General features: G+C 37.3%; 1 protein-coding gene across 1 annotated transcript in view; it reads left to right on the forward strand.

The window, feature by feature from the left end:
• LOC120538621 (dynein heavy chain 10, axonemal-like) overlaps positions 1 to 17,706 on the forward strand; it is a 57,903-nt gene that overhangs the window by 32,719 nt on the left and 7,478 nt on the right. Inside the window, exons 15-18 of the mRNA XM_039768007.1 lie at positions 9,462 to 9,623; positions 13,630 to 13,799; positions 14,394 to 14,545; positions 15,163 to 15,327. Coding sequence (XP_039623941.1) covers positions 9,462 to 9,623; positions 13,630 to 13,799; positions 14,394 to 14,545; positions 15,163 to 15,327 — 649 coding nt within the window. The remainder of the gene's footprint in view (positions 1 to 9,461; positions 9,624 to 13,629; positions 13,800 to 14,393; positions 14,546 to 15,162; positions 15,328 to 17,706) is intronic.

The raw sequence follows: 17,706 nt of genomic DNA on the forward strand, positions 1-17,706 counted from the left end.
CTACCAATTACACATTTGATTTACAGCATTTTGGAACTCTTGCATTTTGGGGGTTTAAATTGTCAACAAAATTAAAAGATTGTGCTTTGATGTACAGTATCAATATATTTTCTCTGAGTAACTTTATTTCCACATGGTTTTGCATGGTTTTAGTAAATTTACATGGTAAACCTGTTTGGGAGGTCTGTAGTTAGTTGCTTAACCAAATACGTCCCCTTCTCTCTTTCACCTCATATAGTCCTTTTCAGTGGGCATGCAATTTGGAATAGGACATACAAATTAAAATAATCACAGGGTCACCTAGGTGAAACGCAAGCATTGTTGCCTCATAATCATAAACCTGGACTTGGCTTTGTATAGCCCTTTTCCATATTCTCCCACAAAATTGGATGGATTTTTTAAATCTGTCACACAGTTGTGCTAAGATATTGATGGGGTTAGAACTCTCTGATTCCCGACCTTCCATTATTACATCAAGCAGTCCTCTAGGCTGTTGTTCACATAACAGTTTAAAGACAGGGAAGTCGCTGGGTGCCAGTCCAGAAAATCCTTTTTGACTACCGCTTTAAGCATCTGTTTCAAGATTTAAACGTAACTTTCCACCAGTCCATCTGGTTGCAGATGATATGCAGACATTTTCAAATGTTTGATGCAAATGAATTTGGTGACCTTTTCCCGAGGAGAGAGGCATCCCCTGGTCTGGCAGGACCTCTTTGGGGAAGCCTACACATGGAAAGGTCCCAACAATCAGGAGGGCTACCTAAAGTGGGGTCTGGCTGTCAGTATGTCAGCGGCCTCTAGGTGCGATTCCACTGTCTGGGGCACATCGTGCTTATCACACTTTGTAGTCTCTCCTTTCATTTCGCCACATACCACATATTTCATGACAAGGGATCCCAATTTCCCTTCACCCTCTATTAGGCTCAGTTTACTTTTACTGTTTAAAATTTGCACCATCTCACCGACTGTGTGATCAGACCTGTTGCAACCAAGTATCTTGGCTCACTAGGGACCATGAAACACATTCATTTAGTTCAATCATAATCACAACACACACAGCCGAAGGACACATGTGGATGTCTACAAGGATACGGTTTGGGCAATATTAGTGTTGCTGTCAGAATCAAGTAAAGCAGTTATGCAGTGTCCGTTTACCTACACTGCTCCTTGTTGTGATTGTAGGCTTCAGGTCCAACAAGGCCCCAAAAATGCTGAACAAAGTTCAAATAACTTTAAATGTCACAAAATATATCCAAATGCCACTTAATGGAAAGTAAAATTGTAAAAATCCTTTGGGTTGAGAATAAAATCCACAAAGAATCTTTATGTAATGAAGCTTGTGAGTTTCAAAGCACATAAGCCGCAAATAGTTCCATAAATGCTCTCTAGAGGGGGAAACAATAAGAAAATCCTCGTCTAGTACCCCAGAAGGTTAAATATAATCTTTATTTATTTCACAAAAAGATTCTTCTTGCTCGTTGAAGCTCTAAAGAACACAAAAGTCATGGAGGGAGTGCCTGTAAATGCAAGGCAAACAAGTCCCAAATGCAAATCCAACAAATGAACTCAACAAACAGGTCAAAAATCCAGAAATGACAGTAAGCACATGTAAAAGACGCAAACATTCACTGACTACCTAGCACGTTTGAATTTACTGCCAAGAACTATCAGAAACCTATATTGGGCCAAAGGCAGTCCTTGGCAGTGATGGGCAGGTGGTCCAGCCTCTAGGGGAAACTTCTTACAAAATACAAGGCACATAACAAATGATTAGAGACAAAATCATAAACAAAAAATAATGCAGATAATTAACAAAAGTAACATTAATATAGTCAGTCAGTCATTTTCCAACCCTCTATATCCAAACACAGGGTCACGGGGGTCTGCTGGAGCCAATCCCAGCCAACACAGGCAGGAATAAATCAAGCATCAAACAAAAATGTAAAGTTCTGACTGAAATATAGCACTTTATGAAAGAAGAATTAATTTATATAAACAGAAGAACAATAAAAATTACAAAAAAGGCAAAATAAGGCAAAAGGGGTTGCCTAAAAGGTAATCCAAGTAAACAAGACCAATCATAAAACAAGAGCAAAATTCAAGAAGTAATACTTTAAGATCAAATAAATAATTTGAAATTAAAACTCGCATTAAACAGCGCACACTTGAAATGTCAATGAGCCACTTTAAAATGTGCTTTCAGCTTCGAAAGATAAAGACTGAAAAAGAATAACAAAACACAAGGAACACAAGACAACAAGGCACAATACATAGATACTAAATTAAAAATAGAAAAATATTAACAAAGACATAATTTCAATATTCACAGCCCTCATACTATCCATCCATCCATTTTCAAACCCGCTGAATCTGAACACAGGGTCACGGGGGTCTGCTGGAGCCAGCCCCACCCAACACAGGGCACAAGGCAGGAACCAATCCAGGGCAGGGTGCCAACCCACCGCAGGACACACACAAACACACCAAGCACACACTAGGGCCAATTTAGAATCGCCAATCCACCTAACCTGCATGTCTTTGGATTGTGGGAGGAAACCCACGCAGACACAGGGAGAACATGCAAACTCCACACAGGGAGGACCTGGGAAGCGAACCCAGGTCCCCTAACTGCAAGGCAGCAGCGCTACCACTGCGCCACCGTGCCGCCCCTCCCTCATACTATTCCTTTGTCAAATTATCCATCACACTCCATTGACTTTGTTTTGATTTGATTATGTAATAGCTTTTTTTGTCTTAGATATTCTTGGTCATGTAAGAGTTATGAAGGTTGCTGAATGTTATTTTGATAACATTTTGTTGTAAACATGTAAACTTTTATTTAATGACATTTAATATATTTTAACATCTTTCAGCGACGCCATTTTGTTTTCTGTTGGTGCCGCCATTTTGAGTTTAGTGTGTGTAATGTTGCTAGCCATGTTCCTTTATTTGACCAGAGATCACAATCCATGATGTCATTAGTTCAACTCAAAGTCTTTGGTTATCAAAATTCAGAATAAAAAATCTTTAGTAGCTAGTTCATTTTGTTTATCGATCTTCTGGTTATGACTTAATGCTTTGTTTTCTTTTGACTTTGATTTATGGTATTTTGAATGGGCTTGATGGCAGATCATTTGGACTTTCTGGTTTCATACTTCACAAGGTTTTATAGTTTGTTTTAGACTATGATTCTTCCTCATTAAAAATCTGCTCCAATATTTATTTTTGGCAGAAACTTGGATCTCTACAATGTGAGTTCTCAAGATGGAACGTTTGCATTTAAGTAATGATTTAATAGAGTATGAGTAACTGACTCAAAAAGTCCATGTGTCCATACTTGCCTCCTTAAATATCTAAGAGTAAATTAATACTTTGGAGATTTAAATAGAAAAAGTAAGGGGGGAGGGGGTTTTTACTAAAAGGAATTCCAATAATGGATGCTTTGATGAAAACAATGATAGAGTTATGGAAAGACAAGAAGTATAGAGAGGTTACCTTCTTTTAGTGTTGGAAAAGTAAACTTAAGTAGTCAAATCCTTTGCAAAAAACATATTACAGGTACCAGGATTTATAAATAGCAAGGACATTTTTGCTCAATTTGACAGTGGAGCAGCTGAAAATTTTATTCCTACTTCTCTAATCTTCACATTAGATATAAAATCAATCCTACCGAAATTTAAACCATCTGTAGTAGAAATTGATGGAAAAATCAACTGGGACTGGTCGTATAGAATGTATAACACCCGATAAAGCTGACTGGGTTATTGCACCAAGAAATTATTTCTTCTTTGACCCCACAACTTATTCTTGTATTCTAAACTTTAAGCAACATAACTCGATTATTGATTAGAAGTAGAAAGATGTTAAGCAATGGAGTTTGTATTGTAAAAGGTTATGCATACAGAAGAATTCACAGACTATGCTCCTGTATAACAATAATACTCTGCCAAATGAATAATTTCAAGTTTCAAGGCTCCTTTGATAAGCAATCTCAAGACTTACTACCACATAGAAAACATGACGGTGCTATTGAATTATTTATTACCTGACACTCAGTTATGAAATGGGAAAATATATGCATTACCTAAACCAGAAAAGGAGGCTGTGAAAAATTATGTTAAAGGAAATTTACAAAATGGGTTTATTACCTGTTTAAAAAGTCCCATAGGTGCTGTTTTTTTCCTTTGTTGAGAAGAAGAATAGTTGATTAAGATGTTATTTCTTGGCTATGAGATAACACAAAAGGGATTGGCTATGAAATAACTAATGATCACAGTTATTCTTAATTGGGAAACTCCTGAAAGAATTAGACAGTGTGACCAGTAAGGGGTGTTGCAGCACCCCTAACACAACCACAACTACACAAGTACAGTGTGCCAACAAATGATTTATTGTGTTCAAATATTTCTCATGGGGCAGCACCGTGGCACAGTGGCGGCACTGCTGCCTTACAGTAAGGAGACCTGGGTTTGCTTCCTGGGTCCTCCCTGCGTGGAGTTTGCATGTTCTCCCAGTGGGTTTCCTTCTGGGTGCTCCACTTTTCTCCCACAGTCCAAAGACATGCAGGTTAGGTGCATTGATGATCCTAAATTGTCCCTAGTGTGTGCTTGGTGTGTGGGTGTGTGTGTGCCCTGCCTGGGATTTGTTCCTGCCTTGCACCCTGTGTTGGCTGGGATTGGCTCCAGCGGGTTGGAAGATGACTGACTGACTGAAATATCTCTCACAGGCTTCTCTGAATGTTGCACAAGTAGCCTACAATTACAGAAAGTCTTCTTCCTTCTCTCTGTCTCTTCCCTCACTTCAGTTCCTCCTCCTCCTCCTCCTCCTCCTCCTACTCCTCAATGAGCTTTATCCTCATTCACCCAACTCTGACTTAGCTGAAGTCAGGAGGAATACTGGACCCGGGAGTACTTCTGGTGCCGATACATTTCATCCAGGAAGCACTTCCAGGTCAAAGGAAACCTCCCTAAAAAGAGGAAGCCTCCTCCCCATAGTCCTCTGGTAGCTCCCATGAGACCCAGAAAGTATGAAGTTCTGCGTGACTGTATATGGGAGTTGTTGCCATCTGTTGGACTGGGGGAACACATGGCTATGGGAGGCACTCTCCTTCCGTCCTTCCATTGTAAAGGCATCCAGACCAGATAAGGAACCATCCATCCTGGTCAGGATACCAGCCATGTCTTCTGTTACAACATACTCAATGACCTTTTGGATTTGATTATTGTTTTCATTGATTTATAAAGAATTGCTCCAAACACTTTACTAACAAGAAAAAGTAAACATAAATTCTGCTGGATTCCAGAGGCACCGTATACATTTGAATAATTAAAAATATTGTTATCTAGTACCCCAGGGTTAAAACACCCAGACACTTTACCATTTATCATGGACAATGCCACCCTAAGCCAAACCAGGACCCTAATCTGAAATCTTCTTGGGGACACCAATCCCACCTGGCCTCCCCCCTCCCTAAATCCACTATAGTAGTATTTCTTACAACAGCTTTAATCAGAACAATAAATATATAAATAAATAATAAATAAACACTGTGGTGGGCTGGCGCTCTGCCCGGGGTTTGTTTCCTGCTTTGTACCCTGTGTTGGCTGGGATTGGCTCCAGCAGACCCCCGTGACCCTGTAGTTAGGACATAGCTGGTTGGATAATGGATGGATGGATGGATAAATAAACAAAGAAGCACACGTCACAAACTTAAATATAACTTAACTAATACCCTTTTAAAAATAAGTAAAAATTGAAAGTGAATGTTTTAGTAATTTAACAGCGTGTAGAGGTCCTGAGGTTTATGTGGTGGTAATAAGTAATCCTCAACCATGTGTCAGGTAGGTACTGTAACATCAGATAATATCTGTTAAACACTCAATTACAGGACTATAACATTAATCCTATTGTTACTCCAGTAAGCCACTAACTTTAGTGTAGTAGCAGTTGATGTAATGTTAGCTAGCTTACCTGAAGTTACACAGATTCAGATTTCTAAACGCACTTGTAACTAGTGCAACATGAGCTGCTTCTTCATGCTTTCTTTTTTTTTTCTTTTCTGTTCTCCTGACTGGTGTTGACTTAAAGCCATTTTTTTACACATTAATGGAACATTATCACAACAGATGACTGGCAACAATGTTAATATGTCAATTCCTGAAACAGCAATAACTCCCATAAAGTCAAACTGCAGACCTCCAGAGCTCTGTTTGGTTGAGGAGGTTGTTGCTTTGCATTACATGTTAGTGATGTTACACGAATACGGGTGGTTACACCATGGTTAAGATTAGGATTGTGGGAGGAGTAATCTGACTCAAGTCAAATAAACCAAGTGTCAAAAAAGTGCAATTGAATTGGCTGGTTCATTTTATTAGTAGTTAATATTATTGGGTCCAGTTAATACCTTTTTGCTATCAGATGTTATTCGAAGGACAAATTGAAGTATGGATAAATTCCTAAGTGTACGTGTTATAGTCAGTCAGTCAGTCATTATCCAACCAACAATTTAGGGTCGCCAATGCACCTAACCTGCATGTCTTTGGACTGTGGGAGGAAACCCAGTGTTATAGTCTCATTTTTTAAATGAGTCACATATTCAACTTCATTTTAAATCTGCATTTACTACATTTAGTAAATGTATTAAGGTTAATCGTAGTATTAGTAGTTTTTGTTTAATTAGTTTTATTAGTAGTAGCAGTAGTAGTGGTACAGGTCAAGTAGTTGTATTTTATTATTATTATAATTAGTATTTAATATGTTATTAATATTAGTATTTATTATTATTATTAGTAGTAGTAGTAGTAGTAATAGTAGTAACAGTATTAAAACTGTTGTTTTTGTTATATCACTTGTCACAAGTTACACTGTTGGCTATATCAAGTAACAAAGAGCAACAGCTCACTAATTCCCTGGACCACTGTTGGTTGGATAATGCTTGACTGACTATAACACGTACACTTATCTATATTACTAAACAAAGGTTGTATATATGCATGGATGCCAGAGGCCAGCAGCACCGAAAGCGCACGCTCACAGCGCCTAAGCGCCCCAGAGTCAAACCCAGCGGCTTCCCAGAGTCAGTAGGTGGCGCCCAAACAACACAAGACAACCTGTAAACTAAACTTCAGGTCACAATGCAACCGCCACCCGAACGCGAACGCACACACCACTTCATATACAACCTATTGACGTTGACCAGATAAATAACCAAGTAATTGGATTGCTTCCTGGAGAAAGCCATGTCTCTCTAAGCACTGACAGTGTTGATTCTGAACACAAAACTGAGCATCTTAATTTCCCATTAGAATATTTAAACACTATTAGCCCGGCCAGATTATCACAACACTATCTTAACCTTAAAGTAGGGACAAAATTACCTTTTAAACTTAAACGACAGCAATTTCCCATTAAGGCTGCATGTACCATGACGATCAACAAATACCAAGGATAAACCATGGACAAAGTAGGGATTTACCTATCTGAGCCTGTATTTGGACATAGACAACTTTATGTTGTCTTTTCAAGAGTCCGGCTTCGTGTGACGTTAAAGTGAAGGTTTTAACTACTCCATACCAGTCAGAGCCGATTCAAGGACAGGAAACCATCTTTACCAAAAATGTCATTTATAAGGAAATTTTTGATTAACTATTTGGAATTTACCACTTTATGAATTTTTTGTTTCCAATTTACTTCATTTAAACCTTTGAACTCCAATTTTTTTTTACTTATGAGTGCAGCAACTCAATGACATTTTGGACTTAAATGATATAACAATTAAATTTTAATTTTAGTTTTAATAAATTGGTTAATTTTAGTACAAATATATTTATTTAATTAAATGATAACTTTTCCCAGGACGCTGGGAACAGAAAGTGATTGCCATTCTTGAATTTCCGATTCTTTACAGAATCGGGGGTTTACTGGTGTTAGCTATTATGGATGTAGTGAGAAGTTAAGCAAATCAACATCTTTTATTGGCTACCTAGAAAGACTACAATATGCAAACTTTTGAGGCAACTCAGACCCCTTCTTCAGGCAAAATGTAATCTTTCTAGTTAACTGGTTATTTGTAAGATTAAAGAGGAATAACATTTTCTGTTTTTTATTTTTTTATTTCCACAATTCATGTTGACCTCATTTCTCCTTTATCCTCCAGGAGTATCGCTTCAATATTTACATATTCTACTGTGTGCACAAGATAATAAATCTGAAAAAAAAAGTGATTACACTATACAGTATATGAAAGCAGTGCCTTATATTTTTACAAAGACAGTGCCATTGTCCTCTTGCATGTACATCATACATTGCAAGCTTGCAATACATATCAACACTCATCTTTTTGCAGCATGTAATTTGCGTGCATGATAAGAAAAGGCAACATATGTGTTATAGCCAAGCCACAATCAAACAAGAAGCACAATTTTTAATATAATGCGTGCCGATTCATTTTTTTGGTCAGAAGATGTTAGAAAGAAAACAACTGAGGATGTTGAACTTGAGTGAGTAAAAGTAAATTAGTAACTTCTTGTTTCTTTCACATTTCCCCAAGCTTATGCTTTCATAAAGTTTATCTGCTGTGTGGTCACTTGTACTTGGAATTGCCATGTCCGCAATATGGCTTCCTCAGCCCTCACAAGTTTGCTTCCATAGAGAGGATCCATCCTCTCTGGTAGCAGGTCTATCAACAAATGATTGCTTCTGGTCTTAGTGCTTGTTAAAATAGTGGGGGACTGGAAAGGATAGGGCTTCTTCTGCAGTCTGGATGGAGATTACATAATGGTTCTTCTGTGGCGATCTCCTGCATTTCAAGATTAGAGAGTGAAAGGAAGTTAATGACTGTGCAACATACTTATTATTCCCCTTATGTCTTACCTGAATCAACTCCTTGGTTAGGGAAGATTAAAAACAATGGTAATTTATTACAAAAAAAAGTTATAAGGAGCAACAAAAACAAGAGAACATGGAGTTTAACTAAACAAGATAAAAACAATGAACCTACAGCCTGTCTGGACCTGTCTAAATGGATGTTGAACCCTTTTCTGTTATTGTGTTACTTGTCCACATTGCCACTGTTACAGTAATAAAAGTCACCACTCTCCTTATGTTCAATTGTAGTAGTACCTTCTGTGTAATTCTGGGAAAGAGTAAAACAATATACTAAATTCGAAAAGTTCATTTTCATTTAAAGTGTAATGCTTACTTTAAATGAAATACCCATACAATGTGTTAAGGTACAGTATTTGTTACTGTCATAGTTCTCTTTTGTTTCATAAGTATAAAAAATAGTTATCTCTAATCCAAAATAATGGAAAACAATCTAAAAATTAACATTTGTCACTGAACTTCACATAAAACATTTCAGTAAATATTGAAAACACAAAAACTAAATAACTGCTATCCTCTGGTAATCTACTTTTTTCTGAGTTCATCTCATGAACCTTTCATTTTCTCCTTTTTAACAGGTTAGGTCTATGTACATTCAAATTGGAATTCAAATGAGGCAGTATGAAGTGGCACAGTATTTGAAATGGCATGAGACAGCAGAGCAGTTTATTCCTTCTCTACTAACACAAAGTCTGCTTCTAAAATATAAGACTTCTAAAACTGAAGATGTTTCAGATGATGTAAGATGCTTTTTTATGTATTTCATTCTCTTATTTTTAAATGTGCTGCTACAGTAATACAGACAATTAATAGCTGAAACTACAGAAAAAATGGAAGCTTTAAATAGTTAAAAAATTAAAATGAATGTTAATCATTACATGTTTTATATAAGGAAAAAGTATAATGGCTTTGAAATTTATTTAAAATGGATTATACTTACCAAGGTAACATGGTACTGGTTAGTACTGCTACTTTATGGATCAAGATACTCCAGTTTTCACCCTATATCTCTACAAATAAGAGTTATTGGCAAGTCTGAATTGGCACATGTACTGTACTGACACCCTGTACAGAGCTGCCTTGCACCCGGTGTTATCTGAAATAGGCTCCAGCTCCCCACAATTTTGAATTGTATTACACAAGTTTGAAAATACGATCTTATGTTTAAAGTTACTACATTTACTATGGCATGCAAAAGTTTGGGCACCCTTGCTTCACATCTTAACTTTATGCCTTTTGGTAACAGACATTTTAAATAAGGGTGCCCATTGCATGCCAATGTTTACAATAATGCTAATCATTTTCCTTCTGCTTTCATTTTGTTAATGAATAAAGATTAAAGACGCAGCTGATAGTCTAAATATTCCTTGATTAACTACAACCTTTACCCTACATTTGTGACTTGTTCAGACTTGGGTTTTAGCATTCCACAATGACTAGTTTGTTGACACCCAGAATTCCAGTACCAGTCTGACCTACTCTTGCTGAATGGCCAAGCTAAAGATTTTAGGCAGGTATAAGAGATGAACCAAGGCAGACCCAGAGATTTATGACAGTTTTATGGCAGTTTGTTATCTGGACCCATGCTGATAGTTCTTTTAACATTTCTAGAACTCAGGATGTGCATGTTGCAGTTTGAAAACTGCCAGTGACATCATCCATGTAGCTCTGCAAGGCTGCCGGTCTTATCAGTATATATCCTCAAAAGCAGCTATGACAAGGATGCCTCTTCCAACCAATCATGTGATCAGACATTACCTAACACACCTTTTAGGTCTCCAAAATATCGATTTCATGTGCTCCTTATGTTATCTGCCACAAAGAAGACGTTTCAAGGAAGGCTGCACCTAACAGCTATTTTTAAAACTATTATTGTAGTGATTATTTCTTTGATTAGTCAACTAAACTAATAAATAACTGGTAGCATCTACAGAGACATCTGTTACTTTAAATGTAAGACTGATAGGATTAACTGCATATTATGGGATATAGATGAAGGAAGTAAACAGCACACATGTAACAAGCCACCTTATGGTTCTGAGTCCATTTAATAGAATAAAGCGGCAGAACATGTAACAGACTTGTCAGACAACAATAACAATTTTGGATTACTCCATTAAAAATCTTTGACAATAATAATTTTGGATCACTCTGTTAAAAATCTAACAGATACCAAAAAGCAAACTTGAATAACTTTTATCATTAGAATATCAACAGTGTATTGTATAATAAATTGCAAAAAGGAATGCAAACTCAAAATCTTTCCAAATGAAAATAATTTCAGTTAACGAATAAATGCGTGATAACAAAAGTAGTGTGTTTTGAAGCAGATATTACAGATCAGATCTGCTTAGCTGTTCAATGTAAGTGCAAAAAAGCAAGATCAAGTACCAGTGGAGTTTGTTTGAGTTGATTTCAATAGCACACAAACATAATTTGTTTAGCAATCCAACATTAGTGCAAAGAGCAGTTTAACTAACCTTTGAACATAGCTTAATCAATTTAAGTAACACTTCAGATTATATAACAAAAACTTGGGCAAAAAAAAAACTAATATAAAGTGAGAGTAAAGTAAATATCATAAACCTCACAATAATCACTATTTAACAATATGTTATCCTGCTTATTATGCATTGTTTCTGTCACACTGTACATTACTTTTAGATCATATCTCTTTTTCTGACTAATTATAAGCTTCCTCCAGAGGTAAAAAAAGTCTTGTTACTCAGCACTAGCCAAGGAATTAAAACTTACAGCACTGTCTTGACAGTATTTTCATAAAAAAACTCTGAAATGCTTGTCTTAGATGCTCCTGCATAGCTGTTGTGCTGCTATGATACACCATTTCCCATTTACAGAGGGTATAGAACATGGTATTATTTGGCATTAGCTTAAAGTACTCCCATACTTTAGAAGTCTGGGGTCTTTTACACAAAACACCTGCAGATGAACTAAGTGCTGCCTTGTTGATCTCTTAAAAATGGTAAAAACACTGTGTTGATGTATCCGCACCAAGTGACCAATTTAAATAATCGACTACTCTGATTATGTTGATGCACAGTAACAGCACTAGTTGAAAGTACACCTAATTAGCTGATAGGCTCAGCCAAACTATGTAAAGGTTTGAATTCTCTTCTCTCTCTTTCTTGGCGGCCTGGACTCGTTCCTTGATCAAGATCAAGTGAGCATAACCAGCTCGCCCCAACCTCTGCACTGATCATTGGGATTTGAGTTCTTTCCCCAGCTTAATATTAGACCTAAGTAAGAATCAGGTTTATTCACCTGTTAACAAGTTTTTTCAACCTTGTGTTACCCATCTGCACAAATTACCAATTTCCAATGCAACTAACAACACAATACAAATCACACGTTACCAACGGATTCTGAGGACACAATATCGTGTTCTTTTCCATTATAGCTGACTCAGAGATTCATGAAGTAGAAATTTTATATGATTCTTCCCAGTAACATATTTTAAAAACTAAAAAAACCTAGCCTTCTCTTATGTTCTATAATGGAGCTAATGGGTACCAGAATCCCAATGTTAAAAAAGCATTAAAACTTACCAAGTACGTCCACATTGAAATAGCAAAGGCTTTGATTTAAGGAAGTGTGCCTCCACATTTCTGTGGCATGCTTATGACAACAAAACTAAACTGGAAAATATACATTTTATCACATATTCTTGGTGCTATTTTCTTGAGGTAAGCTTGCTTGTCTGATCACATTGCCTTTGTGGGTGGAGTTATGACAATGCCATTTCTCCCTCCCCCAACTCCCATTGGCCAAGCTATAGTCTGTTTAATATTCTTACTTCTGTTTTTGCAGATCTGCTTCTTCAGCGATTGTATTCTGCCATGTCTCAAAACAACAGGCAGATATGTGCTCTAATCATATGATTATTTTTTCCTAAAAGGGGCCTACTTTTCACCTATTACATTGTTTTATTATTTTACATAGCTTACAGAGCGAGATTCACATTGAGTGGCAGCATGGTGATGAAGAGCGCATGTAAGAGTTTTAACTGTGAAATGAACTGACTACACTGCATTATGTTTTAATGAAAGCCTTAGATTTGTGAAAGAGCCAAGCCACCTGCACATTTCACTGATTACTGAGTTGATCTTGCTGAGGATATGGTAATAAAAGAACTAAGAACAATGTTTAGAGAGAGTAAATTCACTGGCACACTCACAACAAATGGTGAGAATGCATAAATTCCATGAAGACCCAGGCAGGAGTGACAGCTCAGTGCTACCACTCTGTCTATGCTAAAACATCTGTACTGAACTTGCTAAATTTCAAGCTGATTAAAGCTAAATGTATGGCTTTGATGTCTGTCCAGTTCTTGTTACTTGACTGCATGCTTTCTCCTTCAGCTCAAGATATGGATCAATACTCTATAACATTATTTGGCCTGATAAATTGACGTATTTTGGTAAATCTTGATGCTTTTTTTCCATTGTAACCCTGGTATCCATAAAGCCATTAAAAATGCAACAGCAAGCTAGTTATTTTTTAAAATTTAATAAATATGCTTCAGTTTAGACAATTTCATATGGCAGTTACTATATACTATAATTGTGGAGAAATAACTTTATCTTCAAAAATACCAAGCTTTTACTTTGATCTAAAAGTATTAATACATACCAGAAAACATGTAAAAGCCTCATCATACCTGTTAACAAATCTATTCTATATTTCTGTAGATATTATCTTAATGTTTGTATTTTCTTGTGTGTCAAGATGTTCATTTCAGTAAAGACGGAACTTGACCTTAAAAACATCCAATACACAATCAATTTTTCCCCTGAGGTGAAAGAAATCATTTTGGAAGCCAAATATATGGATCTTCTTGGCTTTTCAGTGCCAGAACTAGTGAGACATGTTGCTTTACAAGAAAACAAATTCTACAGGTATGTTTGTAGCATATTTGGGACTCTTCGTGCCATAACGTAATAACATAAGTAGACAGAGTTGGAAAGGTACTGCAGCAGCACAGCAGTTTGTATTTTTGTTACTTGGTCTCTGGTTTAAATCCTGAATTGGGGCCTTCTGTGTGGGATTTGCATGTTCTCCCTTTGTTTGCATGGACTTTGTAGAGAGTCTGATTACCTCAAAAATAGAAAGGCATGTTGTGAGGTTGAGAGGGAGAAATACAATAAATCATTATGTGTACTGTACAGTATATGTGTATTCTGTTGAGTTGGTAAGTTGTTGCTCTATTCAGTGTTGCACAAATTTCTCGCAGGATAGACTCTGACTACTTTCTACCGGGGAAGTTAAATATAGCAGAAATTTGGTTAGGTGCAAAAATGAATTTAAATTTGAATAGACTATTAAAGTTTTTTGCATAATTTTGCTTTCTTGTTCTTTAAACTGGTAATTATATTTATAGTGGCAAATTGTGTGTATTGTATAATCAACTGACTTTTACTAGTATAATTCCAAAGTTAATTGTTCACCATATATATAATATGAGTGAACATGGATGTTATTTTGTCTTGCAGGGATATTTATAGGCTGAAAAATATGCTAAAGCGATTTCACAGTCTAATGAACCTAATTAATGATGTGGAATGTTACCTCCTAGATGGCCATGTGCAGGACCTTCAGAGTGTTCTTCAGTATGGATGCAAAAGATTAAATTGGTTTTCTTTAGGTAAAAGATATCTTGTTTCAGATAAAGTAGGGCAATTACTATAACCTGACTAAGTCTGCATCTACAATGAAATATGACAATCTTTTTTCTGAAAAAGGGCTAATATTTTGGCAAATAAGGCACGTTGGTTATTGTTTCATATTTTTTAATTTTGGGCAAGCTTGGAATGGGGTAATTCCCTTTGTTCCTTTTGGCCTATTGTTTATCTGAATGCACTTGTATCTTCATACCTACTGTAGGTGCAGAGATTAAGTCAGAATATGTGCATAAAAAAACATTGTTTACTGCCTTTTGTTTGTATAAAATTTCCACAACAAATCAGCAGCAGGATATTTCCCTTCTCTGTTAATTCTTGTGGTATTCTTCATTTTTCAAAACGGGAACAGTCTTAATTAGGCAGCCACAAAGTTAAAATCTAATTAAAATTTGAGTTTTAAGAACCTTTCTTTCGGCTACTTTTTCTATTCTGATCATATTGCCCGCTATACTAAGAGTCGCAGCATGTTTGACATTTTTTTTCTGGTTTAAATATATAACGTTGGAGTTTTAAAATATTAACATTGTAATATTTAAATAAATAATGTGACCCATCTTGCTGTCTTTTAATTTCCTAACAGGCATTTCCAACTATATTGACCGGTGCATGAAAGCTATTGCAAAATTCAAGCGACTATTGAATCAGGTGAAAAAAAATGCACAAGATATCGAAAATAAATTGCTCATTATAGAATCTGCCAACCTGTTTGAGTATCCAGTACCACAGAATAATACCAGTCTTTTCGGTAAGAATATGTACATTGATCATTTATAGGGTTTGTTCAAAAACAAATTATTTTTAGGAAGTCATTGCATTGCAAGAGCAGATGCCCATGTTAACTATATCCAGGGGCCTTATGCATAACGCCATGCGAAGAATTCACACTATAACATGGCGTACGGACAAAAGTGGAAATGTGCTTACGCACAAAAAAAATCCAGATGCATAAATCTGTGCGAACGGCAACTTCCACTTTTTTCGCTACATAAATCCTGGTCAGCATGAAAAGTAACACACGTGCATGCACCTGCTGTCCTGCTCCAACTCCTCCCAGAATTACGCCTCTTTGAATATGCAAATCAATATAAATAGCCCTTAAGCTCAGCGTTCTGTGAAAAGGCAATGGCAAAAGCATAGGGGGAAATAGAAGAATTTCAGCGAATACCAAGTGGAGGCAAGGAAAAACATACTATTTGTTGGTTTAAACAACAAAAGGAAATTGATCGAGTGACATAGAGTGTCAGAGAAACTCGAAAGCTCAAGTTCACAAAGTCGCACAGTGCCCGAAATAAAAAAAAAGTTATCAGATATCAAAGTCACCGTGAAAAGGCGAGTTGTAGCCCATCGTCAGAGTGTCATATGAAAGCTTATTAGGGCACAGAGAAAAAAAATACGCACACAGTGGGAAAAAAGCTCGAAATGTCAACTTTATTCTCGAAATTTCCACTTTAATCATTGTGAGGGACAGCTGGCGTTTCAGTCTGGCCGGGACATCCCTCAACTAAGAGAGAGAGCCTTTTTAGGACACTACATCCCCCGGGACGCTAGATGGCAGCTCCCCTGGACAGAAATGGTTTCCAGGATTACCGCAGGGCAGCATGGGACATGGAGTCCGGTTCTGCAGCCCTGTTGGGTACCGTGGGTGCCACCAAGGGGAGCTCACCAAGAACCCAGGGACTATTATGATGATGTTAACCCAGAAGTACTTAGGAGTCACGTGGTCGGCAACCTGCAGTACTTCCGGGACACCTGAAGAAGGCATTTGACACGGAGACAGAATACTTCCAGGTCAGAAACTTTAAAAGGACTGTGGGAAACCCCAGCAGACTGAACCAGAGTTGGGAGGGAGTGTGACAGAGCTGCTGGGAGGAATGGACGATTTGTTATTGTGATTATTGATTTATTGGAGTATTGTGGAGTGGAGGTGCTTGGTGCACATTATTATAACAATAAATTCAATTATTTGGACTTTTACCTGGTGTCTGACGTGTCGTCTAAGGGTTCAAGGGGACGATAGTGCCCTCTGTATTCCACATCATGTAGTTTATTTGTCATTAAAGTAGAACATCATAAACTTCATCTTAATATCATTTAACTTACTAGTTTCTCAAATCTCATCGTAACTAAAGTAACACGTTAAATGATTTGTTTTGTATTTGATCTTCTGTGTGCTCAATGTGTGTGAATCACTACATGCTTCTTAAACCCGCTTTCTCTTCCTCCGACAGGACACAGAATCCATTACATTCGTGATATTATAGTATTAAAATACTGAGATGTATACTTGATATCATTTTAATGATGATATGAGTTCAAGCATGTTATTAAACATGGGAATACGGTGGTGCAGTGATTGCATGCCTCACACAAGACACCTGCTGTGCCATCCATTTTCTCCAAATACCCACTCGCCACACAATCAGCTCTGTAATAGACATTAAACCATCTGTAAGCTTAGAACGCCAATTCATCAAAACTTTTAAGGAACATTGAAATACGAGGGATATCCAGAAAAAAAGGTTACAAGTGCCCTGGAGGGTGCAGGGAATTTTTTTTTTCGAAGGTTGGCATACCTGCGTGTAGGGGGGTCCTAACGGTCAAAATAAGCCCGGGACCGCGTCAGTCAGTTGTGAAATGTCATCACAGCAAGCGAGTTTGTCAACCTCTGCTGAGGCCGTTTGCTTCACCTACCGCCGATGCGAGATTAGTTCGGTCATCAAGTTCCTCACTTTGCGTCACAAATCCGCGTTCCTTGACTCTATTGTGACTGGAGACGAAACTTGGGTATGTCACTATACTCCTGAGTCCAAAGGCAGTCCCAACAATGGCGCCATACACATTCCCCATCAGCCAAAAAATTCAAGGTTCAGTTTTCAGAGCGGAAGATTATGGCATCTGTCTTTTGGGACAGAAAAAGGGTTTTGTTGGTGGATTTCGTGGGCAAAGGGACCACCATCAATGCTGAAACATTGTGAGACCCTAAAAAAATTGAAAAAAAAGATTAAAGACAAAAGGAGGGGAATGCTGACTAGTGGTGAGTCCCTCCTTCACGACAACGCCAGACCCCATACCGCTCGTGTGACTCAGGACCTGCTTGTGTCCTTTGGATGGGATATTGTTACCC

This window comes from Polypterus senegalus, chromosome 11 (assembly GCF_016835505.1).
Source record: "Polypterus senegalus isolate Bchr_013 chromosome 11, ASM1683550v1, whole genome shotgun sequence".
In the NCBI taxonomy this organism is placed as follows: Eukaryota; Metazoa; Chordata; class Cladistia; order Polypteriformes; family Polypteridae; genus Polypterus; species Polypterus senegalus.